This window comes from Anopheles merus, chromosome 2R (assembly GCF_017562075.2).
Source record: "Anopheles merus strain MAF chromosome 2R, AmerM5.1, whole genome shotgun sequence".
Classification (NCBI taxonomy): Eukaryota; Metazoa; Arthropoda; class Insecta; order Diptera; family Culicidae; genus Anopheles; species Anopheles merus.
Genome location: NC_054082.1, coordinates 63,206,161 through 63,232,556, shown reverse-complemented (window position 1 = coordinate 63,232,556; position 26,396 = coordinate 63,206,161). Strand labels below are relative to the sequence as shown.

Here is a 26,396-nt window from a genome sequence, read left to right as displayed (position 1 = left end):
CCTAAATAGTCCATGTTTGAGAATATTCAACTTCACCGCTGATTTGTAAGACTTTGACATAGCTCAGACCGTCTATTTCATTTAAGGGCCACGTAAAACATGTCAATCATATCTTATGAATATACATGCACGCGAAAAATTAAATTGTTGCACCCGTTTAAACCGGTTAGTTTCGATTGCGAAAACTAGTCTAGAAACCCTCAGTAAACGTTTCTTATAGCCAACGAAGAAGGAACACTTTCTGTTAAAGTTTAGCCGGTCGAGGATTTACCACTAACGAAGGATGATTGGTTGAATGGGAACACGGTTGCGTAACCATCCAAGCGGACATGGCTGGGAAAGTTGATTCAGTCGAACTAACAAACAAAACGGTACCATGCTAGCGACCCCCACTTCTTGACATCCCTTTCCTTTCTAGTTCTGAAGATTGTTTGAAAATTCTCTTAACCAAGTGTCCGGTAATGTCCGGCTTCGGGCATGAACAAAAACTTGTCGTTCCCGTTGTAGATATTGCTCGGCGGTGAGTTGTCTGCAGTGCTTCACCGGAGAGCGGTATTTTTGAAAGGAAAATTTATGCTAAATTGTTGTATATCGTTTTCTTGGCTAGTCCTGCTATAGCTCGATGAAGGTAAAAGATTACAACGATGAACCACAGAATATTGTAGAAACGGTAATACGAATGATGCACAATTTCTTGGAACGTTCGTTCAACGTTTTTTGACACTAACGGGCTAAAAATTATTTCGTTCAGGACAAAAATCAAACACCGAAAAATGAATGCTTCCTGTTCATTGTGTGAATTGTAAAGTTAAAATGGTTGCAAGGAAGAGCCATTTTGTGAGGCATTTATAATCCATTGGTGTTTGATCAATGTTGCGTCAAACCGTAAGAGGTCAAATTCAAGTTTAACATTTAATAAAACTACAAAAAAATAATTCAGTTACTAATGATGGAGCATCTTAGTGGTTTTAAAAATACTGTAAGCATCGTTTGATGAAGTCATACATCCATTTGGAATTTTACTACCTGGTTTCAACGTACTCAATCATTGGACTCGTTTATTTTTTGTTCATGTGTACAGGGATTTTTTTAACCTTTTTTGAATTTCACATTGATACCATATTACCTGCTACCTGTTATTTATCGTAACAATTTTTTCTTTCATTCTTAGAAATATTTAAAAAACGCACATGTGGGCAGATTTGTTTGTATTATTTTTTTTTATTACACCATTATTTCATACAAATTACGTTGTTCTCCAATGTTTTTGTTTTTTTGTCTTTGTGAGTTTTTGTTTTTTTTTTCTTTTTGTCTGTCGCTGTACCACTTGTACCACAATATATATAAAAAACCTATAATCAAAACATGGCTCACAAACCAATTCTTAGTTGAGAGTGCGTCTTTTTCCTTCCAATAAAAAATCACGCAGTGTTTTAAATTACTTGATCAGTTGGTAAGTTTTGGTTGTCTTCTGTAACTTTTATTTTCTCTGTGTATCATTTTATGATTCTTCTATAGTTCGTTTATAGCCTGTTGTAATATTTGCTTTCTTTTGGACACGCCACCAAATTGTTCGTATGTCCTACCGTGCTTTAGAACGTACTCGTTTGTTCATTTGTGTATCCATCATTCAAGCACAAAAATGATCGATTGAAAATGCACCTCTTATCGTTTGTCAATTACCATTGGAGTATGTAAATGTAGTTGGCTTTTTGATTTATTTTTGTGTTCGTTTTTGGTGGGAGACGGGGGGGGGGGGGGAATAAACTTACCGTTTATTTTTGTTATGTTATGTTAGTATTCCATTCATCTCGTTTACATAAACACACACATACACAATTGGACGAATTAACTGTATTTGCGCTTCGATCAAGCATCGTACAAATTGTTTGAGCTGGATTTCCTTTTTTATCAACGCTACGAGTCGTTCACGTTTCATTATTTCTCTTACTACAACCTCGTTCGCCGTTAAAAAAATTTAAACCATTGCTGGAAGAATGATGCATAACAACTTGAAAATAAACAATTCGTTCATATTTCGATAGTCAAAGTTGCCACACCCGACAAACACTATGCAAGAAGCTGTATAAATCTACTACTCGTTCTAACCAATATACCACCTCAAATGTATTGCAAATCAATAAAGTAAACACGACTGATCCTTGAAGCGTACTGCGGCGGTACCTTGTGTGTCCAATAATCTTATAAAATATTTAAATGCATGCTCAAACAGAACATAGATGAAAGAAATCGATATCGAAAGGAAGTCTTTTTATTGGCGTACCAAACATTATCAACCATCTTTTCAGTGTGCTATTTGTTCAACGAAACTTCACTGCAAAGTCTGGATACATTTTCGCCTTGGAGACTCTTAGGGTTGCTGAGCGAAAGGAAAATGCTACAAATTGCACTTCACTAACGTTCATTCATTGCAACGCTTGAAGTTGTGTTGTGCAGCACTTCGAACAATTCTCAAATTTGTTCTTTTGATCAACTTTTAAAATGCCCTGCTCCTCCTCCCGCCCCTTGTTCATCACTATCATCCTTATCATGCATTTTATTTACCGCATCATCGTTCAAAGTGATAGAAACATTCATCGTAATTGATTGAAAACACAAATTACTCATTACCCTGCACAAGTGAGTGGCTTCATTAATCTTACATTAAAATGGAGCTATTTCCATTGATCCTTCCGAGAAAAAATGGGTGTAATTAAGCTGTTGTGCAAAACACAATGGATTTTTTCAGTTGTAAGGTTTCTCAATAATCAGAGGAGAATATTGTAAGAGACGTTTCATTCGAAAACCAAACCATCGACCTCAAATCGACCAATATGTGGCATTTTAGAATTAAGCATTATGTGGCTTTTTTCATTCTTAAAGCAAGCTCTAAAAATATTAAGAACCAAAATCGACCCATGTCCTATCGAAGTTTGACCGAACTACGCTTTCTTGTTATAAGCTTGTGCGGGTGGATTTGTAGATATCTTTGCTTTCATTCGTGCATAAAACTTTTTATTCCGGTCAAAAAAGTAGGTTGTCTGGTAGTTTGGGAGGCTGGTGAGCACGTGTTTGCTTTGTAATCTGTACCGGTCCCCGGTTTTTGTTTCTTTTGTTAGAACTTTTGATTGATTTCGAGTTTTGTTCGTAAGTTTTGTCCACTTGCAGTCCATTTGCAGGTGAGGTTATTGTGCGCTTATTGGTTCGTTTGATTATTTGTTTCTGCTTTGATTTTCTTGGGATTTTGTTTCGTGCTTTAGAAATATTTGGAGTTTTCCTATTTGTGACAAGTTCATCATACGGATGAAAAATAATGAAGAGTACGGAATTTTACCTTGTCAAGGTTTCTTGAGACCAATAGAGGATTCTATTGAGCAGAGTTTTTGTCTCTCACTATCTCACCGGAAACAACGTTAACGATTTTATGGATGGGCTACTTCTACCAGTTACTGCATGGGTTTCCTTTCACAGGATCATCGTCCATCGATAACAGGGGTCTCCAAACTACGGCCTGCGGGCCGCATGCGGCCCTCAAGAGCTTATAATTCGGCCTACGATGACTTTGCCAGAGTTAATATAAATATTACGTTATTATGACTTTTTCAAATAAAATTGTATTTTTTACTTTTCTTAGACAAAAATCAAGCTTTAGTAACAAGAAGCTGTACAAGTAACGTTAGTATTTTGTTATAAAAACGAGATTTAAACGTTCAATCATCAGTTAACGGTAGCGTCAAATGGCCCTCAACATTGTTATTTTAGAAGCAATGCGGCCCGCGAACTGAAAAGTTTGGAGGCCCCTGATCTATAACGTTGACGATGCTTTTACCAACATGGCAATATCGTTTCACTCGCTCCGTGAGGCTTTTGAAGGAACACGTGTACATTATTAGTGTACTCGTGTACATAAGTTATTTTCATAAAAATGATAATTCGTTTAATATTTTGACCACAAAAGCTAATAATTCTTGTGTCATTTTCTGCCCTGGGAGATCGTTTTTTTTTGCTCGTTTTTCCTTTCTGAAAGAACTGTCCAGTGTTTTTACAGTGTCTTCCTTCGCACTAAACTATTACGTGTCTGTACGCAACGTGTAGATTGTAGATTTGATTTTATATTCATTATTTACAGTATACCGACCTATCATAACCGAAATAGTTACAATGATGCGCTTTTTGTTACGCAATCATAGCGAGCATGTGATGCTCTCGTTTTCTGAGCTATCCAACTCTGCGTGTTGCACCGTTTGGCTGTTTGAAGCTTCACGGTACCATCTATTGGAAGTTAATAGAATCGATTTAAACTGCATCTGCTCCAATATACTTCCATTTTCGCAACTTCTTCACTTCTTGCGAACTGATGCACTGCTGAAAAACAGTGTTTCAGTCCCGCTTCGGCTCGAACGACTGTGTCCACATCGTAAACGGGGATTTCTATGAGTTTATGGATTTTAGTGACTATTTTACAAAGAATATCTTCCGGTTAGCTCAAACACCGGCAAGAAAACCCCTAAATCGTATGTCTTATACGACGAATTTGTTCTTTAATCTCCTTGGGGGGTTGAAGGTTTTGAACGCAATTATTTATCTACAAGTCCGTGCGCATCATTCAGCTTCGTCTGACGGTATTTCGTGATAAACTAAACGAGCGCGCACGAACGTTGATCTCAGGAACAAAAGACTTACAGCATCTGCGACAGCTACAGTTACTCTTAACTAACATCGTCATCTTCGATCTGCGCTTTGCTTGGTTCGTAAATATTGACTAACTTATCGAAACGGGGACCCCATATTGTTAAAAAGCTATACTCATGGGGTTCATCGTCCGTACCTGTGGTGGAACGGTAGGAACAGGGAGGACAGTTTAGGTGTTTATCGTCGTGTGCAGTTCGAGGCAGGGTTGAAAGATTATTATGGGTTTGGGCGATTTTTTTGATTTACCTGACTGTAAGGAACTTAGCGAACCCGAGGTACTCCCACAACCTTCGTAGGCGTAGTTACGCAGATCGTCGAATGGCCCGGAGGCTGAGTCGATGTCGACGCGTCGCTTCCGGTCGTCCAGGAACACGTCCACCTTGCCGACGACTTGGTCGGACACGACGGCAATATCTGGACCTGTTGGTGTGTTCGTGGAATGGACAGAACATGATAAAACATTGTTAGGAAAGCGTTGTTGGCCCACGGATATAAATGAGCTTCCCTTTAGATTACAAACAAAGAACTGACGCACACAAACAACACGTAACACTGAATCAGCAAATAATAGCAATTAATAGCAAATAAATAGAGGGCAATGCTGGAGAGGGCAAAACGTGCAGGTGCTTGGCGCATAACTACCAAAATGGCACATGCAAACGAAACACGCTACTTACGTACTGGCGGTGCCTTATGTTGAACGAGCTCTGGCAGCGGACCAATCGGGATCTTGAGTGTCTTCATGTCAAACGCGGTCATGTCGTTCTCGCCACCACCTTCGTCGCAGTAGTTGATGATGTTTTCGCGAATGTCGTCCTTGGTGGCCGGCTTCTTGTTGAAGTTAGCCGAACGACGTCGGGAGCAGGAAAAATAAACAAACAGCAAAACTGTTGCGTGTGGAAAGGAGGAAACAAAATAACAACTAGTCTTTAGACAAGATCTGCAAAATAATGTTTAAAGCACATCCAAACTCTACTCCACTTACTAATGATCAGTAATAGACAGGCTATAACGGCGGCCAAGGCACTGGTGCTGAATTTAAGCGCTTGTCGTTCCTTCAGAAACTCACAACTCTCGCCCCAGTACGAGTCTGGACAGATGCACTTGTACTTTTGGCGCGGCTCCTGGTTGATGCAAGTGCCTCCATTAAAACACGGATAGTCCAGACACTCGTTCCGATCGATACAGGTCTTGCCTTCCGGTGAGATGATCATACCATCGCCACAGCTGTAACGAAAAAGATTCAATCCAAACACAAGCTGTTAACTGTGTGACCAAAAAGAGTCAGGAACTCTCACAAACGATCGATCGAGGTACTTACGCGCACTCGTACTTGTTCCATAGGTCGACACACTCGAACGGATCCGGACAGTACGCGTTCTGGCAAGGATTGTTGGAGGAACAGTAGCGGTCGATGTTTTTGGCCATCGTGGCCTGACCCCACTGGGTACCGTTGGTGGCTGGCGGAAGTGGCAAGCTTTTACCGTCCAATCTGCAGAGGAACGGGAAGAGATTATCAAAAACGAAAACTCAGAAAAGCTTTACGATCATACCCGCTAGACTTACCTGATATCGTCGATGCAACTCTTCTGATAGTCCGACATGATATCGTACGTCTGCACGTCGGTAAACTCTGGCTTGCCGCCCGCATACACATCCTCCTGTTTGTCCACTGACAGCCACTGATGCCCGTCGAACGAGAAGCTTTGGTTGAAGTTGGCACCCTCACCCCCGTCCAGTTCCAGGATAGCCACTGAGCCGTATCTTTGCACCTTCACCACGTGCCACTGTCCGTCGTCCACCTCGACCGCCGTCAACGCTAACTCCTGCTCCTCCACATGACCCGTGTTTAAGCTGTACCGGAAGTACACCTTGGAACCCTTTAGCTCAATGATGCCGTACTCGCGCATATGCTGATCGCTGATGCGGAACAGCTCGCCGTACGTTTCGCGCGTGCGGAACCGCAGCTGAATCTGCGTCGTGAACTTATCCGGCTCGAAGCTGAGCGCGTACTTCACGTAACTGTGCGTCTTGAACGTGGTTGGAGTGGTGGGCAAGCTGCAGTACGTGCCCGTCCAACCGGGATTGCATTCACACTTGGCCTCGACATAGCTACCGACACACTTGCCGTGCTCGAGACACCGTGGATTCAGATCACACACCTCCTGCGTGTACAAACAACCGGGTGCACTACCCTTATACAGTCCCGGGTGGGACAGGTCGTACAGAATTCCGTTGTGCTTAAAATTGCGTATGCACCCTTTCAAACCGACCCCAACCGGCATGTACTGCCAGCGGCTGTACGTGTAGTCAAACTTTTCCCTAAACACACCGCCAATCTGGAGCGGCGTGTTGAGATTCAGATATTCGTTGAACTGCGGCACCTTGCCCAGCGCCTGGCAGGTGTGGTCAATAAAGTCGACCAGGTTACCGTCGTCAGTTTCGGTGATTTCGGCCGTCTTGCAGAAATCGACCACCATCTTCACCTGCTCAGTGTCCCAGAACAGATCGATCCGGTGCCATTCGCCATCGTTGAGCGGATGTTTGGTCGCGATGCGTAACTCTAGCGTACCCGAGCCGTAATCAATGAGAAACCGAGGATAGCCCTGCTCCAGCTCGAGTGCAATAAAATCGGACAACTGCTTGAACGTGTCGTCCTCCTTCGGTGGTGTGATAGGTCCGTTGTAGAAAATTAAACCATCCGGCTTCGTTGTGATGATCTCGACGCTGATATGCGACTTGTCGCACATGTCGAGCGGTGGGTACCAGGTCCAGCCACTGCCACGGAAGCTACGTACGACCTGCTGACAGCGGGGCCCCGTGTAGCCTGGTGGACACGAGCACTTGATGCCCGACTTGGAATCGGTGCAGCGACCACCGTTCAGACAGGGATGGGATTTGCAGGTCTGCTGCTGCTTGTACTCTCGCGAGCTGCACACACACTCCGCCGTGGAGTTGATCTGCACCCCAACCAGGGCGGTTTTGTTCGCATTAACTAGGCAGGGGTTCGTCTGGACCTCGATGATGCTGGTGCACGACCCGGCACAGTCCGCATTCTCCAGCAGACACTCATCCACGTTTACCATCGTGATGTTGATGCCCACCTCCTGCTCGATGTCCTCCTTGTGCAGCAGTATCACGCCGTTCAGCTGCACCGCCTTGTAGAAGTACGCGCCATGCACGGCGAACCGCACATCGGTCAGCGGCACCAACAGGTCCTTCATCTGAACACTGAACACGTCCACATTCTTCACGTCCACGTTCAGCAGCTCCGCCAGCTTGTCCCGGAACCGCTCCAGCTTGCTACGGAAGATGTTCTGGGTGCGATAGTTCCAGATGCGTATGAAATCCTCATCCGTAATGCCGATCAGCCGGATCGAGCCGGAGTTGACGATCGCCTCGTAGGAGATTTGCTTCACCACTACCGACATGTTGGCGTACGATTCATGTGCGTGCTTGCGGTCGTAGATCTTGAAGCGCAGCTTGTAGCGTCCCTCGCGTGCACCGCGCCGCATCGTCACCATACCGGATGTGTCGTCTATCTTGAAGCGTGGATTCTCGGCCTCATCCCAATAGAACAGCTTGTCCGAGGTGTCCCAATCGTCGAGATCGTTAACGAACACACGCCCGATCGGTGTGTCCGGCGCCTGGCCTTGGTAGTTGTACACGATCACCTCCTTGGAGCCGGGCTGCATGATGTTATCGTTCAGATCACCGATGGTGATCGTCAGCGTGCTGGTGCCGGTTAGCGGTGGAGTGCCCGAGTCCTTGATAACGATCGGAATGGTGTATCGCTTTTGGTACTCGCGATCAAACGAGCCGAGAGATGAAATGATCGCCATACCGTCACCCTCGTTACTCTGTTCCACCTTGAAGGACGTGCGAATCACATCGTCTGCGTCCGGGTCCATGCGGAACTGGAACGGTGCCCCGTTGCCCTTCAGTCGGTCATCTCTGTCAACGGCGGAGATTTCGATAACCTTCGACGGTGGTGAGTTTTCGAGCAGAATGGGCCGATAATCTTCCGCGAATACCGGCGCATTGTCGTTGATGTCCTTCACCAACACGGTCAAGATGGCAGAGGCCGTGCGCGGCGGTACACCGTCATCGGTGGCCAGAATTTCAAGTGAGTGTTTCGTCATCGCTTCCCGATCCAGTTCACGTTGAATCGTCACCGTACCTTCCTGGTCGATGGCAAACTGGCGCTTCCGGTCTGTAGCACGGTTAATGTTGTAGGTAATTTTGCTCTTACCGCCCTTGTCAATGTCGAACGCATTGAAGGTGCCCAAGTTTTTCCCCACGTCCGCGTTCTCATACACAGCCGCCTTGATGTGCGGCTTCTTGAAGCGAGGCGTATTATCGTTAATATCCTTCAACTTCACAATCACCCACGAATGGTCAACGTGGTTCTTGTCGCTCTCGTCAATCTCATCGTTATCGATCACCTGTATCCGAAAGCGAAAGCCATTTATCTGCATCGGATCCTCGTAGTCTAGCGGCTGGGCCACCTTCAAACTTCCCGTACCGTCCGCGTTCTTTACCATCGCGAACTTATTTGCCCCGTAACCGCTGCTTTCAATGATTTTATATTGGAAATTGTTTATCTCATCATCATCATTCACCGTCACGGTCAGTATCGGTGCCTCGGGCAGCACACTACCGTCGGTTTCCTCCACCTCAACGAACCACTCGTCCTTGGTGAACCGAGGCGGCATATCATTCAGATCCTTCACCTTGATGGAAGCTGTTCCCGTACCCTTCAAACCTCCGCCATCGGTGGCCACTATCTGCACCGAGTAGTCGGGCGTCTTCTCCCGATCGAGACAGCATACCGCCGTCGTGATGAGTCCTGTGTTCGGATTGATGTCGAAGATCGGCAAACCAGTATTCTCCTCGATCGCGTTCTTCTCGATCGAGTAAATGATCTTCGCGTTAGTGCCTTCGTTGATATCGTCATGGTCTTCGGCCTTTATTGTGATCACGTACATGCCGATGGTGCCATTTTCAATCACGTTTCCATACGCAATGCCGTTCGGGAACTGGGGCGCATTGTCGTTGATGTCTTTCAGGTTGATCTGCACCTCCGTAAAGCCCACCAAACCCTCGCCTCCTTCGTCCTGCGCAAAGACGGTAAACTTCCAAGACGCTCGTCCGTGTGGTGGATCACGGTTCAGAGGCTGAACATTTGGAGGAAATGGTGTGGAAGGCGTACAATAGGCAAAAGAGGAAAGTTATTAGTAATCACCAGCATAGATCTTAACGCTTGGGATGCATTTTTCAATTAAATAATTTCGAAATGAAATTTTGTTTGACTTAATAAAGCACGACTCGGGACATTGCTGTTCCATTGCGTCGGTTTTGTTCGTTGCGGCAAGAGAAGTTTACAAAATTGCTTGATTTAATTAAAATACTGTATTTACTTGAGGTTAAACTAGTGTCCGGGAAACCGAGCTCGAAAGAATGTACTTTTAGTTCCACACGAATCATTTCGAAACCCGGCACATGGAACAAGCGGGAAGTTATTCAAAACTGTAGAGCAGACCAGAATCCAGTTTCGCCATCGAAAAGTTTTTCCATCGGGCCAAGGCTTCATCGAACAGCAGAGGCACATTAAGTCTTGTAGACATGTAAGTTTTTAAACTGGAAACTTAACCTGCTTTAAAAATGGCTTCATAGAGTTCCAACGCTCAAATAATTCTGAAACAAAACGGTCATCACATCCCTTCGGCTTCCGATGGTAAATGGGTTTTGCCATGCACCGCTCTGGTCGAATCTTATCAACCATACGAACATAAAAGGTTTCCTCCATTTCATTTTCATGTTGTCTGCAGTGTTATGTTGCAGGTTTTTTTTAAATTCCTTTACATTTCATACCGCCACGGTTAACTGCAGTGCTTTCGTTTTGTGTGTCGTCACTGACGGACAACGGTGGTTAAATCTTGCGTATGCTTCCAAGCGGATAATGTTGACCTACCTTAAGCACAAATATTTCCCCAGTGGCCTTGTTGATGTCAAAGTAGCTGTCGGAGGGATTTTCGATGTCAATACCGGGCCCAGTCAGAAAGTAGATGATGTTGTTGGGACGCTCCACGTCGGCATCGGAGGCGGTAACCTGTTCAGGACGAGGGGAAAGACATGAGAGGCAATAAGTGGCAAGTGGATGCAAAAAACCGTATAAAGGCGAAACACAAAAATTCAGAAAAGTAAACAAAAGGGAACGATTGTTTCTACGAACTACCGAAATCGCTCAACAAAGGAAAATTGGCTCAATGAAAATCAGAAATTTCAAGGCCGCAAGGCGTACGATAGCCTTTCTCAGGTTTGCTCTGCGCCCTGTCAAGCTCAATCATCATCGTAGAAATTGTGAACGGAAAATATAAATTCTTTGTAACCAGATGATTGGCATGACCATTTTCTCGTTCGGATCGGTGAGATTGGGCAGAAAACATCAACGTACACCTGGCGTGTTTGGGTAGGTCGGTTGGGCTTGGCACGGCCCCGGACAGCTAAGTCAATTCCATCGTCTGTAAGTTGGAAAATTAGTTTTTCATTTATTACTGCAAATTGCACTGCTCGATGATGTTGTATACTGAGTAGTAGTTCGTTTGGTTGGAAGTGAAATCGTTCAAAATATTTTCCATTATCACACCAGTCCAACGTGACGTTCAAGTCCAGCTCGAACCTAGCATGTGTATAGCAGCTCAGTAGCAGAGACAGTTATGCCTTCATTAGCTCAATAATGTTGCTACAGCCAGTCTGATTAAGTTGTTGTGATTGCAACGTAGCTTACTTGGTCGCTGAAGCTTGTGATTGATTGCTGTTTGTTTTATTGTCTTCAATACAAACAATAGGAAGAGAAACATAGAAAAAGGAAAATAATGATGTGTTGATTGATCGTTTCCGAACGGCATGTACAATTGCTTGGGCCTCATATGAGCTAAGTGTTTGTAACTGTTACCGGAATGGACTTGAAGCGGTAATGTTTTCATGTGCTTTCCCATAGGTTAGTCTCTTCCGTAAATCCTTCATACGTATTACATTCTATTCTAAGCATTAATTCCTCTTCCGTAAGAAAACAAAGAGTCATACGTGATTGGAGTGCATTGGCACTGCACATTTCTTTCCAATGGAGCAATCGTACAACAGTTTCCCGATTTGCATACAGCACCGCTGCTTTAGGACACCGTAGGCACCACTCTGCTTCTATACAAGTGGTTCAATAGAAAAAAAGCAGACATAATTCCTCTCCTTTGAACACGACAGAAAGCGTTCTTATCGTTCTGTTTTATGTTTAATTATTTTCTCTCCATTCTCACAAGACAGGAAAAGATCTATGTTGAGCTGCGCATTTGAAAAGTTCAGCTTTTGCTGCATGTGTGTCTTGCAATACACCTCGTTCTAAAAAAAAGATCAGAGCATTAAGGGGGAAATTGGCATCGAGTAAATAAAACAGAAAATTTGTCTTCTTCTGTAAGGAGCTGTATGTCTGTGTTGTAACCGCAAGTGTTTAGAGTAGAGGAATGAATAGAAAAGCAACCAGCACGACTCAACCAGTGCCGGTGGTTATGTTTATTTTAATCAAATTTTAATCAATTGATAACTGCACAGATTTTTATCCTCTATCTCTACGCATCGACATTTTCCTTCTTCAATATATTTGTTATTTTCTTGACCTCCACGCAGGATATTCTTTTCCAAAAGTTTGTACGGATCTTTGCGTTTTGTTTGTGTTGTCGCCGTCGGTACAGCTTTGAGTGAATTAGATGAAGTGACCAAATTTATGTTAACAGCTAGAGCATGTTCATGTTTATTCGATCCTATTTCTAGTGCAAACTTTGTGTATGTTTGTGTGTATCACTCAGAGTCGGATCGTCGAAAGGGCGGTTCTGGGAACGCATCTGTGTCAAGGATACGATTGTGGAGGTCACTTTAAATGAGCTTTCGGGAAGGGTGAGTGCAAGATACCGACGCCAACCGGAAAGAATGTGTTACGGGTGTGTATTTATATTCATTAAAAAGTTTCCTTCTCCGATTTTACGCTCATACTATTCAATGTTAGTAACGTACACAAGCCTAGCGACGCAATCAGAAGCCAGTTGGCGATGCGTTAATTTTTGGTGCCTAAATAGCTCATAATTAAGTGGAAAGCATTTCACCCGACGAGCGGGCCTAATGTAGCTGAGCTACCGGATGTGCACAGCGCCTGTGGCATTAAATAGCGGTCTGGTTTTGCGAAATCGCTTTGCCAACAACTCGCTTTGTTGCTTGTCTGGAGGGAGGTTTTTATTGAAGCATACTTCGTGCGAGCAGTTGGGGCGCTTTAAATGTGTGTCTGCTGTGAACCATCAATCATCACCAGCCACGCGAGAATGTGTGAAGGATTTGGCTAACAGTGTAGTAGCGTTAGCATCCCCCCTCCAAATCACCCACACATACACAACACACACACAAAAGCAAATAGGTTGCAGGAAGTTAGTTAAACAACATACAGCCACAATCTCAGCACAGAAACACAGATGACGACAGTGGCAGCCGATGTGTCTGGGAGCATGACAAAGTGTGATGCACACTAGGCTAGAGCATGCTATAGGAGAAGGTACTCGGTAACATACTCAGAACAGGACGCTCGGAGCAGGATGCGTCTTGTATGCGTAGGAACGTCAGGCCAAGGTGTCTAGCGACAGTGGCATGGTACTGTTATGAAAATATCAACGGGCATCTACCCACAAATAATGATCGCTTGAGACGTACGACAGCGAAATAGAAAAACGTCGAAAAAAAGAAGGAATAAAGAGGATAGAGTAAAAAGATAGAGAGTGAACGCAGAAAAGCATTTTTCAGGATAGAATTTTTATAATGACATCTTTACCACGTCATAAGCTTGTTAAGATTTATCTTTCACCTTGTTAGTATGTGCTCCAGAGCGAAGGGGTCCCGTTGACGTGTAGTGAAGCAACCGATGGCAGTACGTGCCTTTCGATTACTGACTTTCACCATCATCAACTAGTGGTTGCAATGGGGACATAGTTATGGACAACAGGACAAACCAGATATTGGATTGGGGGAATCGATCGCATCGTGGCTTTGGTTGAGCGCTCGTTGACGTTGTTAAGGTCGTTATCGTTTTCCCATCACATTGCAAATGCTGCCATAAAATATTGTCCAGCGTGCGATAAGAGAGGCACGGCACGATGCTCGGTAACTAAGATTATTTAAGACAAGATTTTGCCTCACTCAAAGTTCTTTTACTTACGTGTACGGAAGCGAAACAGACTGAAGACGGCTCAGTTCTTATGTAAAAGGGGGAAAGTTGCTTGATTGTTTGTCATTCATCGGTACGGGCGGTAACATTTTTTTATTATTTCTGTTACGTTGATTCTGCACGATGTAATGCGTAATAATTCTTTGTAGCGCAAAGAGAGGTGACATAATTGAAAATAATATTAAAAACATAAATTTCCCAATGGATTTTGTGATTAAAAAAATGTTCCTTATGTTTGGAAAATCCAACACTAAGAAAAACACTCATAACAGCAATAACTCTGTACGAAGTAAACGAAGAGAGGCTAGCTGGAATACACGAAATTGCCGATTTATTTGTGAATGATTCGAAACACAAACAAATGCTTTAAGGTTTACTTATATTTGCTTTAAGCAGAAAAGCTACCCTCATAGGCTTGACCGATGTAAACTATTAAAAGTATGTTTATTTCCATCAGCCTCCTCATCAGCATCACCATTTCCTTCACCATCTCCTCATTAACTGACCAACAATTTTGTGATCGTTCAGTAAACTATCTCATAAATTAAATACATGATTTTCAAAGACATGCTCTTCGAACGAGTGTGTGCGTCTCCGCTCTGAGCTTGTGCAATGGCATACAGCTTCATACGAGTCCAGATAAACCGGCACATCCCTGTGTCCATCGGAAGCGTTTGCGTTTTGGCCCAGTAGATGTGTGAGGCTGGTGTCATAAAGCACCTCGTTTTACGATCAAGTACCACCGACCAAGAGAAGCAATGTATCGGTCAGAGCCATAATTGAACGTTCGAAAGCAATAAAATTGACAAGTGTCTTCCATCGTATGGAGGTCATGTATTTCACTTCACCCCCGGAAATTGCTGCCAAAAGGCTGCTACCATCACACATGCACGTTCTTGCAGCAGATAGTGTCTATTCTAATTCTTTATAAAGCTAATGAAAAATACAAATTATCTTCTCAGTGTCCAATGGTCTTTGGACTGATGGGGATAGTTAAAACCATCTACCGATGATCACCGGGCTTTATCCGCAGTGGCACACTATGCCACGTACGCATCGTCGTTGTGCTTTTGGGGATGACAAGTGCCCTGTTTCTCTTAAAAGGACACCTTTTCCTTTGATCACAGCGCATGTCATGTGAAAAGATGCATACGAGCGGGCTAGATAAAAAATAAGACGAGATCTATCGGTATTTAGTGAAGCATTTTTTTGTTTCGAGCACTTGTGAGATAAAAAATTGGTATAGAGTAATGGTTACCAAGGTTGTATAAATGGTTTGGTAACGGTTTTTTGCTATTTCTGTAAGCGCTAGCTATCCTCGTTGCACAATTTCCTTAATGTGAAAGTGAAAGTTACAGTATTTGGCAGCATGTAACATCGGTACGTATATGCAACCTAAGAAAGTTAGCTCCTTCGATCATCCACCTTGTCCTCTCTCCATTCTCACGATTATTTTTCTCTCACCTTCTCTCCTACTTCACGGTTCGTGTTCTTTAGCCGCCTGTACGCATCCGGCCGCCGTTATCAGCTGTCGTCGACGGCCTCTATCGTAGCGGCCAAAGTCGCTTCAAAAGTCTCCAGCATCGTGCTAAAACAACTCGACATTTGGTTTGCCGAAATTAAATAGAATACTTCCCCCGATTGTGTAGTAATCTAACATTGTACCTTGGAAAGTACCTTTGTTTTAGAGTTCCTGCATTCATTCATCTTCCAGCCAACTGCGGTCAAATGTCAACCGAGGCAAGATGAAGCTGCCTTTCGCTGCTGGTGTGATTTATCAGCTGAGTAGTCGCGTTACGCCTTTCTCTAGTTTTGTAACATGCTTTTCTAAGTCGTTTCTTGTTACTATGGGACAACCAATCCAAATGGAGGACCACTGGAAATTGACCGTATTAGGGCTAATACAAGTTACGCTTTTATATAGTTTAGCCGCTACCCCGGTTTTTCGGGATCTTTGTTTGCTTCCTCTACTTCAAAGCTGCGAGCTTTACGATCGATTCGACATGTTTGCAGTTCATGTGTTGCGATCCGCAAATGAGGGTGCCAAATGGAGATGACATGTGTGGCATAGGAGGCCCGCGTGGATACAGTGTTTAGCTTTGGTGTAGCATTTTACAGCCACGTAGCTCTGACCGTGTTCTTTCTTATTTTATGGAACAATTTGTTTTCTTAGATTCGTTTGGTTCACTGCTTTTTTATCGTAGTGTGTCTTCTGTTTCAGACGATTCTAAGACTTTTCTTTCTTTTACTTATTTTTAGAGAGACTTTGAGGTCTAGCTCATTCGCCTCTAAGACTATTATTGCCACCGTTCCATAGACGGTTTGATAAATGAACTTGGGTTCGTTCGTGGGCCCTTTCTTCGGTTTATAAGAGGACACGTTTGTGAAGTCTACAATTCCGTCGAAGGTGAAACCGAATGCTCTTTTCATGGATCGAGCAGATCCAGAATGAAAGTGTGTGAGTTTGTGGGACGGGAGTAAATTTGTCGTAAAGGAGTAGAGATGTTTTGACGTTTTCACGCCATTCACGGCGATCTTACGTGCGCATATTTCCACCCTGCCGTAAGCAGTGTGGTATGGCAGAAACACTTCGCCTTTGGCTCAAACGCAAGAAAAACGATTTATGGGTGAAATAATAGAACCAATAGCCATATGCCACCGCCTCTACATGACCTAGGGCAAAGCGAACCAAATGATACTTGCTGGATGATAGCACCGAACCGGTGCTCAGGCAAAATATTGTACGAGAAAGATTGGAATCTAACTTTAACGATCCAAAAGTCGTGTAAGGGAGTGCATGTATGTTTTACGGAATGTACAGTCACCCACCGTCGATTGCATGCTACGTTTCGTAAGATAGAGTACGACCAACTTTACGACACCATTTGGTGCCTCAGCACGATCCAGACTTTCTAGTTGGGATAGGCTACAGTGAGTTAATATTAGTGAAGCTAAACAGTCTTCGTCATTTACCTTTTGCAAACATTTTCCATTAGGTGAAGGAAATAATAGGAAAGGAGTTGTGGAGGGGAGACAGGAGGAAACTGTTGGCATTGTTTCGAGTGTTTGATTGCATGGAGAGGATGTTCCATTCCGTTGATTAATAATTGGTAGAATCGAAAAGCTCGTGCGAAGCGCAGATAGCAAGGGAGCAAGTTTGATCAAAGTGAAATTAGTAACTATGACAAGCTTTTGTGAGTAGGAAAATGGAGTATGTTCGAATCGGGTAGATAGGACAATCGTATTTGGGTTGCTGAGAGTTTTCAGTTTAAGAGCCATAATTCGATAACTTTATGAGCTAAGGGATGTCGAGTATTAAGAACGATTATAAACAAGAAATCCAAAAAGATCTAATGAGTCATAATTGCATAATTTTATTAGTATTACTTTTAGAACAGCTGAACTTCTTTTTAAGGTATTTAAAATCTTTAAAGGTCATATTTGGTACAGTAAATTTGATAATTGCGATAGAATAATAGCTCCCCAATAATTACGATCAGCATATTGAAAATTTTACGAAACAACATAGCATCATTACGAATTCTAAGCTTATATAAACCAAGCTCTCATGTTGGTATTTATTGATTTGATTTATTGATCATTTATTAATTGATATTGATTTTGTATTATTGTCTTCAAATCAACAACTTAGTTTGTTAAACAGTAATTTTGATTGCACTTGTGTGATCCGCATTAAAGTGTTATATTTACTTTAATATCGCTCGAGTTGGTGTTATTAGACAAGTTAGTTAGACAAGACACTAGCATGTAACGTCTTCAACCATAATTTTCAGCCTTTAAAAGGTTATACTTGACAATATTACGGTAAAAGCAACAGTTGTATACACTTTTTTCTACACAAACAATGCGCGGCAGTTTGCTGCCTTGTAATTAAATAAATATACAAATAAAGCATAAGCACAACAAGTCCAAACAATGCGCCGTGCAGAAAAATGCTACGCACCGCTCACAAAGAGATGCTGCCTGCTCAAGAAAAAATAAACAAATGATGAATCCTGTTGTGTTGCACTACAGGCCGGATCGAGCGGACAGTACGCCCGTGGCAGTCTTCCAATATACGTTTGCAGTGCAACTGCACTGAGCAAGATATGTTACTGTGTTACCAGAATGTGTGCAATTTTTGTACATGTTGATAGATATAAACATTGTATATTTTCCGTAAAGCACAACATTTCATTTCGACAAAGAATGTTGTTTGTTTAGCGTTTGCCGTTGTTTCTCTATTGAAACATTCCCTAACCGAATGCATTGCCGCTTGATTTCTTTTAGCTGACGCCTCACTGACTAGCCTTATATGGAATTCTGTATACTCGGTTGTGTTGTAACTTAGTATGCTGTACTTTTTACGGATGCGTAGTTTTTTAAGCTTCTACCCGACCAAAACAGCAAAATAAAGAGACGTTTGTGCTGTTTGTTTTACTGTGTCACTTGCAGACGATAAGCACAGTCAAACAAGGTGGTATAGTTCAGAGCCGATGAACATTTTTCATTGGTGGAGAAGTGACGTGAGGCAGGCCAAGACCGCAAAGCGGTTGTAGCGCCGGATAAGTAAGTAAGTAAGTAAGGAGAAGTGACGTTACTCGTGGTGAGGAAAGTGCAGTACGCCAAGTGCAGTTGCAAGATATAAATTGCACATGTAGTTGGGATGGCAGCAAAAAAAAAAAAATAACCTTTTTTACTGGATAAACACCTCTGCCATTCTCGAGTTAGCTTCAAGCATGTAAGATGATGGAGAAATGTTTATAAAAAGAACAAAATTTAAATGGATCGCCGTTGTGCAGGGAAACTTTGAGGACAACGGCAGTGAGCATGCAAGCGGTGATTTTGTATGTGTTTTTTCAGAAGATTTAGCATGTTTTTCAGTGCAGCTGGTTGCATGATCAGACGACAGCAACAAGAGTGTCCCACAACGGAACATAATTGAATGTACAAATGTTATTCCCGTGTAGGTATGTAAAAATCTAAACGAAGCGTGAAATGCTGCGGAAATGTAGCTTAAGGGAAAGAGCAGCATGACTTACATTAAACAATTAAAGAGCGATGGAACTAGCAATGGATCAATGTTATTGATATGAATAAAATAACATTTTTGCTGCGCAACAGCACCTGATTCCAGCGGAGCAAAAATACTTTTGAAAACGCGCTAACGGTTTTGATTGATTTTGTACCCTTGCTAAACAAAACAATCTCAATACTTTGGTTTATCACCTTGCCATCGAAGTTTTATAATTGCTTACGATCAATCATTATAATTAAATCGTTAGCAGTTCTTCCTATCACGATGTTATGGCTTCGTATTTATTGTCGTAATGGTAACTTTACTTTCGGTGGCCCATTAGCAAACCATCCCAAGCGCCTCGATAACGGCCATTAAAGCTGGTCATTTTCCATTCAAAGCCAATAGCGTCCGCGTGGTTCACCTTCACTGGAGTGACAATAACCATTACCGCCATCGGACAGGTAGGAGTTATCTTAACTATCTGCTCACATTGCAGTTAAGATGCGATAGCAGGATAGTAGAATATTCCCTTTTTCCGGAATGTTTCTCCCTGCCCAAGGGTCTCATGGGACATTCATTGGTCGTGGAGGATGGTTCACCCCCAGAGAAACCCCCAGGAAGGAGACAAAATAAAAGCGTAACGAATCTTATCAAATTGCACTATTGCTTCGACCAACACCGCAGGCAGACGAAAAAAGGTTTCAGGCCCGGTTTGTGGTTTCATTTTTACTGAAATGGTGAGTTAAACCTCGTTTCCCTGACCGAGTGTCATGGGGTTCCGTTTCGTTTCGAACTTCCGTTTCTGGTTTGTTGGGCAAATGAAACGAATCAAAAGAGGTGGTGCGATGGTTTCGGCTACTACGACTTCCTGTGATGTTTCTTTCATTAGCCGTATCGGTAAATGAAAGAGCCGGAAATTGTGTCGACGGTTTGTTTCGAACCCAGTCAGCGTCACCTCACAAATATGCGACAAAAGCCAGGCACACAGAAGACGTAGATGAAACTCGTTGAACATTGATTCGAAAGGGGTATTCTTCCGGATGTTTCCTTGTGGTAGGCGACGGCGTTCTACATCGAAGTTGAGTCAACGGGGGATGGAGGCTTAGTTGTCATGTGTTTTTCATCGCGTTTTCAAAGACCGGAAAACGATGTTAAGATTTTCAGTCGACATCTTTCAAAAGCTCCGTTACCGCTCTGTGGCCTTTGTTACAGATTAATATCAACGCCCCGATGGCGTGCAAAAGCGAACGTGACGGAGTCTTTCGCTTTGCGATAAAAGATAAAACATCAACCGAACAGGCCGTAGTTTTGTGATCATTGTCCACAACGCGCTGGATGGAATATGTCTTTCTCGGGTGACACAAACGGACCGTATCGGGTTGGGGAGAGACGTACTGTCTAGCTGACTGGACACACTCGCCAGCTAGGCCCAAACGTCTTGTGTACGTAAAACTTTTCTTACCAAAGTATTACGCTGTGGTCTTAAGGAGGTGAACTTTTCCCAGAACACTGTCCCTGTCCCAATAGCCGGCCGACAGTAGTTGAACAGAAAGTTTTACAGCAAGAATTCTAAGCGAACGGAGTATTATTTCGGTGGCGCTTGATTGTTCTTTTCCGAGAACCAGACTCGGTATTCATGATGGCTTTAGAACATTCCTTCCGTGCGGTTAGATTCTTTGGTCAACCATGTTCTCAAGGCTGGTGATAAGGGGCCTGAGAAGAAGCGTAAAGTTGAAATAAATTATTCATTGTTTGGCAAAGATCGATCCGAGAGGAAACTAGTGTACGCCAGTAGTTGTGATGACACAGAGAGCAAAGCTTATGTGAAATTAAATTGATATACTAGTTAGACAGTTTATACGACTAGTGGCTCCTGCGAGTTACAATAGGGATAATTGGTGTGCATTCATCCATTTTTCGTTTAAGTGCTGCACTGATTATTTTTTGTTGGACCGCTTTAACCGATTTGAATGTTTTATGTTGATTTTAAAAAAGTTATCCTCCAACTTGTGATATCAGGTATTAGGAATAAAACGAGGTGCCCAACCTACCGTTCAAAGCCTTATGCTAATCAAGCCACAGAGCCAGGTTAACCCAACTTTCTATAATTGTTGTGGTTTAATTAATATTCGACCCTCCGGGCTCTACAACGGGCGCCGGCTACCGAAGTTGTTGAACGATCGAGCGTTATTTATGACGTGGAATACATTAAAGTGGCTACATAAAATTTCTTCAAACCCATTATTCCCAGTCCGGCTCTCGTCCTTATGAAATAGTCGGGCGAAATCAGGATGAAACGAATAAAGAAGAGAAATCCAATTTCCAAAGCATTTACTTTGGACCTTTGGCTTTTACCTCACATGCAGGTTTCGCGATTTTAGAAGGGTGGACAGGGTTTTTTCCACACACACTCTCTCTCTCTCCATAGTGAGTGAGTATGAGAGATCCTGTACTCGACTAGATAGAGAGATTTATACCATCCAATGAATTATCGTCTTCTACTACCCAAAATCAAACATAAGTACACATAATTCTTCACACTATTCTGACTCTATTTCGGCAAACAGCCTGGTCACCGAAATTGCACGTAGAATAGAAAACTTGTGCTCAGCTTTACGGGAGTGAAAATCAGTGGAAAATATCAACAATCTAAAAAAATCAACCCTCAACCTTACGGCAGCTCCTGACACGAGTTGGTGATTGAGATGCATGGTGCCTTGCATCCCAATTCCACCAAAACCAGCTTTTTGGAGATAACGTTTTTCAACATTTATTGCTTCAAACCGTTAGGGTGTAGCCATTTGCAAGTACTTTATCCAGTCACTATGTTGAAAGTCACAGATGACAGCAAGTTAATTAAAGCTACTTTTGAATGGAATTGCTTTTTTGCCACGGCAGCAATTGTGAATCGACCAACAGCAATGGTTAGATGAAGCGCAATTGGATCGACCTTTCAATCGTTTCCTGATTGCCGGAAATCGTATTAGTTTGGGTTGAACTGATTAATTATCGCAAACACTCTCTCCTTTGCGACGACCCGTTGGCAATTGTAAAGATTGGAACGTCAATGATGATGATCACTATTGCATAAACGCACAAATATTGATGAGGAGGAATAGATTGACTCGGTGTTTGACTCGGGCATTACCCAGATACCCACAAATCATACGGGGTTACAATCTGGTGGATAATTGCATTTGATTGTAATGGGAAATGAACGTCATTTGCAATGAAAGCTAAGCGCATTACTGGCAATTCTATTCTCGATTCTGTGCCCAAAGCGATTCGGGTGTTAGGTGGCCTAACAATCGCGTGGAATGGCGCTTATGTGCAAAATTATGTGTCTGTAAACGCACTCATTGCGACAGTTGGGTGGTTTTAATTACACCGAATTGGCTATTGGTTGTTTCAGCGGATTGTTTGCTAACGGGTTCATCATTTATATGCAGCTTCAAATCGACTTATGTATAAATTCAACCTGTGTAACTTTTTGTTTACTTTCGTGCTATGTTTGGATTGTAAAGTAATTATCTCACACGGTAATCAGAAGCTTCAAAACATGATGATTATTCATTGTATTAGCTATGCCTGCGGGGATTTCTTTTCTATTTTATGTACTGCAATATAATGGTGATACTTAGCGCGGCTGTACGCGCTTTTTGTCACTCGAAAAAGGTAAATCTTGTTTTTCGAGGCGATGGACATAACTAAAATCTTCATCAACTCATTTGCCACATCCATTCTTCATAAGCGGACGACCGCAAAGTAACCGCCGGTGACAATTATTAATTATCACAATGCTTTTAACCAGAATTTCATGTTATGTTCCGGTCCTCACTATCCTTCCTGACACATTGCACTCGGCGCTGCGCACAGAATCGCTCTAACGGCTCATGATCAGGCACGAGCCATTGTTTTTTGAAGTTTATTGTTCTTATACATATTTTACATATATTATTATTTTTCAGGATTTCTCTCCTTTCGTTTAGACTGATCCAAACGTAAGCTTTTACGTGCCCTGGCCGTGGTATTCCTTTGCACAGATTTAATCAGCATCGCTTATTGGTTGCAAATTGCTGCTAGTGGTTGGTGCCCATCCTGACCACCACAACAAACATAAATGAGGATCCGAGGGTGTGCGTCAAAGTTCATGGTGCCTCAAAGCAACTCGTTTGCAGCTTATCTCTCGTTCTCCGCACTGCTATACGCGAAACTTTCCCAACAGGCGGGTAATGGGTGATCGCTTTTAGCTAAATTATTAATTGGCAGAGCAGAGAGACAGTGCACGAGGGTGAGAGAGATGTGAGGGTACGGGTAAAGTGTCGCACTGTGTTGGGCGTGGGTGGCTGTCGATTGGAATGTCAAAATTATTGATAACGGGTCGAAAAATCGTACTGAATTCATCCCTTCACCGCTATCCCTTGAACTTCATAGTCAACACACGATCCCGGTAGGGAATTACTAGGGTGTTTCGAGTTCGCCCTTTGCTTACTGACTGACTGACTAAACTTTAGGTTGTCCGTCTCGTTACACTGATATGCCATCCCAAGAAACATTTTAAATCTTATCATAGTTTTAACGATGTTACTGCGGTTATTTAATTAAGCCTTCCTTTTTCATTTGAATGTCGTGTATGACATAATAAGACTAAAATACAACAAACTTAAGACTGAAAGGGCCCATCTTCAGAACTCTGTTAAGACTACTAATTGAATTGACTAATTGAAATGATGATCTCGCTCGCGTACGAGCAGAAATCCATGCCAAGAAAATTGCACTGTTGAAATACATTATAATAATTTGAAACATATCAAAGCGCTTCAATAATATGCATCTTTTTAGTTTAAAAATAAATAATTAAAAAATACAGATTCGTTTTAAACGCTCTCAATTTGCACCGAAAAGAGTGTCATAAAAACATGAGGTGAAGGTCGTTTAGGAAATTGACATTTTTTTTTTTATTTGTCATGTAAACTATGAATTTGTTTATCAAAATATCAACATGGCTGACACATTTTGATCACACAAATGAACAATCTTATTAATAAAAATGGATTCCATTGGCTTAAGATCAGAAGGACTTTCCTGATCACAAGTTCAGTAGATTTGTAGTACAATATGTGTGGCTAAGATCTTTTTAAACAGCACATAGCTTTAGGATGCGCTTCTGGAGACTAATTAGTTTTAAGAATCTCCTCATACAGGCAGTGTCAGAGATACGCGGAATCTGGTGGTAAATATACGTTTGCATAATCGCGATTTTCTCAGTTTTATTCATTTTTATTTATTAATAAATTTATACATATATCGAATCATCTTTGCAGGGGATGAATCCACCCACAAAAAGCAAAAGGAAAATAAAATTAAATATTGTTTGGCTGAAAATCCCGAAATACAATTTACGCAGACGTTAGAAATACTCGGCTCATCAACGGTTTTTCGTTTAAAGCTTATTTCAGGTACAACCTGTACAACCTGTTTCAAGTTCCCTTCGTCCAAGACTTAGTATGTATTTAATAAGATCAATTGATATTGATAACTTAGTATCAAATTACAAGTTTTGAAAGTGCTTAAGAAAACATTTACAGGTTGATTAAAGTCAGCAATCAATACTCCAATTTTAGTTTTAACAGACACTCTTATAAGCAACTTCAGAACGTTTTAAAGGTTTAACAACTTTAAAGACTGTTAGTTGAGCGTGTTGAGCACACCAGACTGGCATTTATCACGGGAATCTTAAACGGAACCATTGACTGTCCCGAGCTACTTTCAAGGATCCACCTCTATGTTCCTGCCAGAATACTTCGTCGCCGACCAATGCTGGCAGTCGCTGAAACCCGAACAACATTTGGCTCTCGCAACCCCCTTCTTTGTATGTGCCGTCTTTTAAATTCAGCTGACGATATTTACGAGCCTGGAATGACGATAACTTTTTGACGATAACTTGACTTTCTCAGAGCAAACCGGATGTGTGAAGGATCACCCCGAAGAACGGATAGTTTGAAATTTGTTCAGGAGAAAGAAGCACACTCGTATTGTCCGCATTTGAGCAAAGGTACTGAACAATTTTTAACGCCTTGGTAAACTGGTGAAAAGGCAGGAACAGCCCATATTTACCCTCAAATCAAGAGTTTGTGTTGGGCATCCTAGTTGCCAGATACGGGATGATATTGAGAAAGATAAGCATGAAACAAAATCCTACATTCGGTACGAATGGATCAACAATTCCGGTCCCTGGATATCCCGGACTTATCGTTGCAAGAATGCTAGCTCGCTCATCTAGTCCCTCAAACATAAGTCGCCTCCAGCCGAACTGTCTCGAACGCAAGGGTCAGATGGTCCCATCACTAGCATACACTTACCCGCAGCACACGCTTTGGCAAGCCTCGGTCGTCTTCCTCGGTGATTTGTGTGCGATAGGACGATTTCTCAAATACCGGCGGATTGTCGTTTACATCGTGTACGTTGATCAGAACGGTGGTGTAGTTTTCCTTAAAATTATCCGATGCCGTCAACCGTAGCTCATACTGATTGGAGAATCACGGGCAAAGGGAAAAAAGACATGGAGACTCATTATTGTACCCATGTATCGGAGGATGGCGAAGAAATGGGTAGGATTATAAGTGGGAGCACGCATAATCCGAAGCATTAGCATCTCATGTGGTAGAGTAGCTACCCCTGTGGACTTTTTTGATCTTCTCATAATCCAACGCCTTGGCTACGTACAGGGCGCCGGTTGCGTTGCTTATTGCAAACACATTGTCTATGTTACCGCTCGAGATCTTGTATCGTACACCGGACGCTGTAATGAAAAGAGCAAGAGAAGGAAAAGAATGATTATTAGTCCGGATGTGTCGCTTTAAATATGCTTAAATGTTTCCCTTAAATATGCGTGCTGAATCTGAGCGTTGAGGTGTTTCAAATCGTGTATGATAATTAGCTCCCATCGCAATCACATAATAGGTGGTTACATTCTTCAATCGAACCACCAATCACAATTTGTGCGCTCCCGCGCTTCATCAGTGTGCAAGGTAAACCCCTGCACGTTCTTGTACGTGTAGCCATTTTAATTGCTCTGGGGGGCTGAAGCCTCTCCTCTAGTGTCCATCGTCTCGTTAGACTAGTTAGAAGGTTAATTTCAAAGTTGGTATACGGACATCACAGCAAACGGTACACAGTTTCATTTTAGATTCCGAATTTATCCGGGCCAGCTGGAAAGGAAGAAGCACAGAATTATGCTAATTTCCAAAAACCACATCACGCACCAATTGGTTCTAGCCATGAGTAAACCATTAAGTGAAGCTGCGTTATAATGTTGAAGTCTGCGGTGTATTCCTATCACCACGCTAGGGAATGGATTGGGGGTGTGGGTCGATGCTAGTGCGTGTGGTGTGCGTTGCCGAAAGCATACAAACCAAACAC

At 42.6% G+C, this 26,396-nt stretch overlaps 1 protein-coding gene across 3 annotated transcripts; it reads right to left on the bottom strand.

The window, feature by feature from the left end:
* Nucleotides 1–1,234: 1,234 nt before the first annotated feature.
* LOC121589255 (neural-cadherin-like) lies at nt 1,235–25,755 on the bottom strand. 3 transcript variants are annotated; one of them, XM_041908015.1, is made up of 9 exons: nt 25,651–25,755; nt 25,337–25,501; nt 10,667–10,804; nt 6,259–9,869; nt 6,014–6,184; nt 5,678–5,919; nt 5,370–5,579; nt 4,939–5,112; nt 1,235–4,828 (listed from the first exon to the last, which is right to left on the bottom strand). In XM_041908015.1, the coding sequence occupies exons 1-9, from the start codon at nt 25,675–25,677 to the stop codon at nt 4,710–4,712; spliced, it is 4,857 nt and encodes a 1,618-aa protein (XP_041763949.1). In that variant the 5' UTR covers nt 25,678–25,755; the 3' UTR covers nt 1,235–4,709. The 3 variants fall into 3 exon arrangements, with proteins under 3 accessions (XP_041763949.1, XP_041763950.1, XP_041763951.1); XM_041908017.1 differs by having other exon boundaries at nt 4,738–4,828; nt 5,374–5,579; XM_041908016.1 differs by having other exon boundaries at nt 4,733–5,112.
* Between the last annotated feature and the right edge of the window lie 641 nt (nt 25,756–26,396).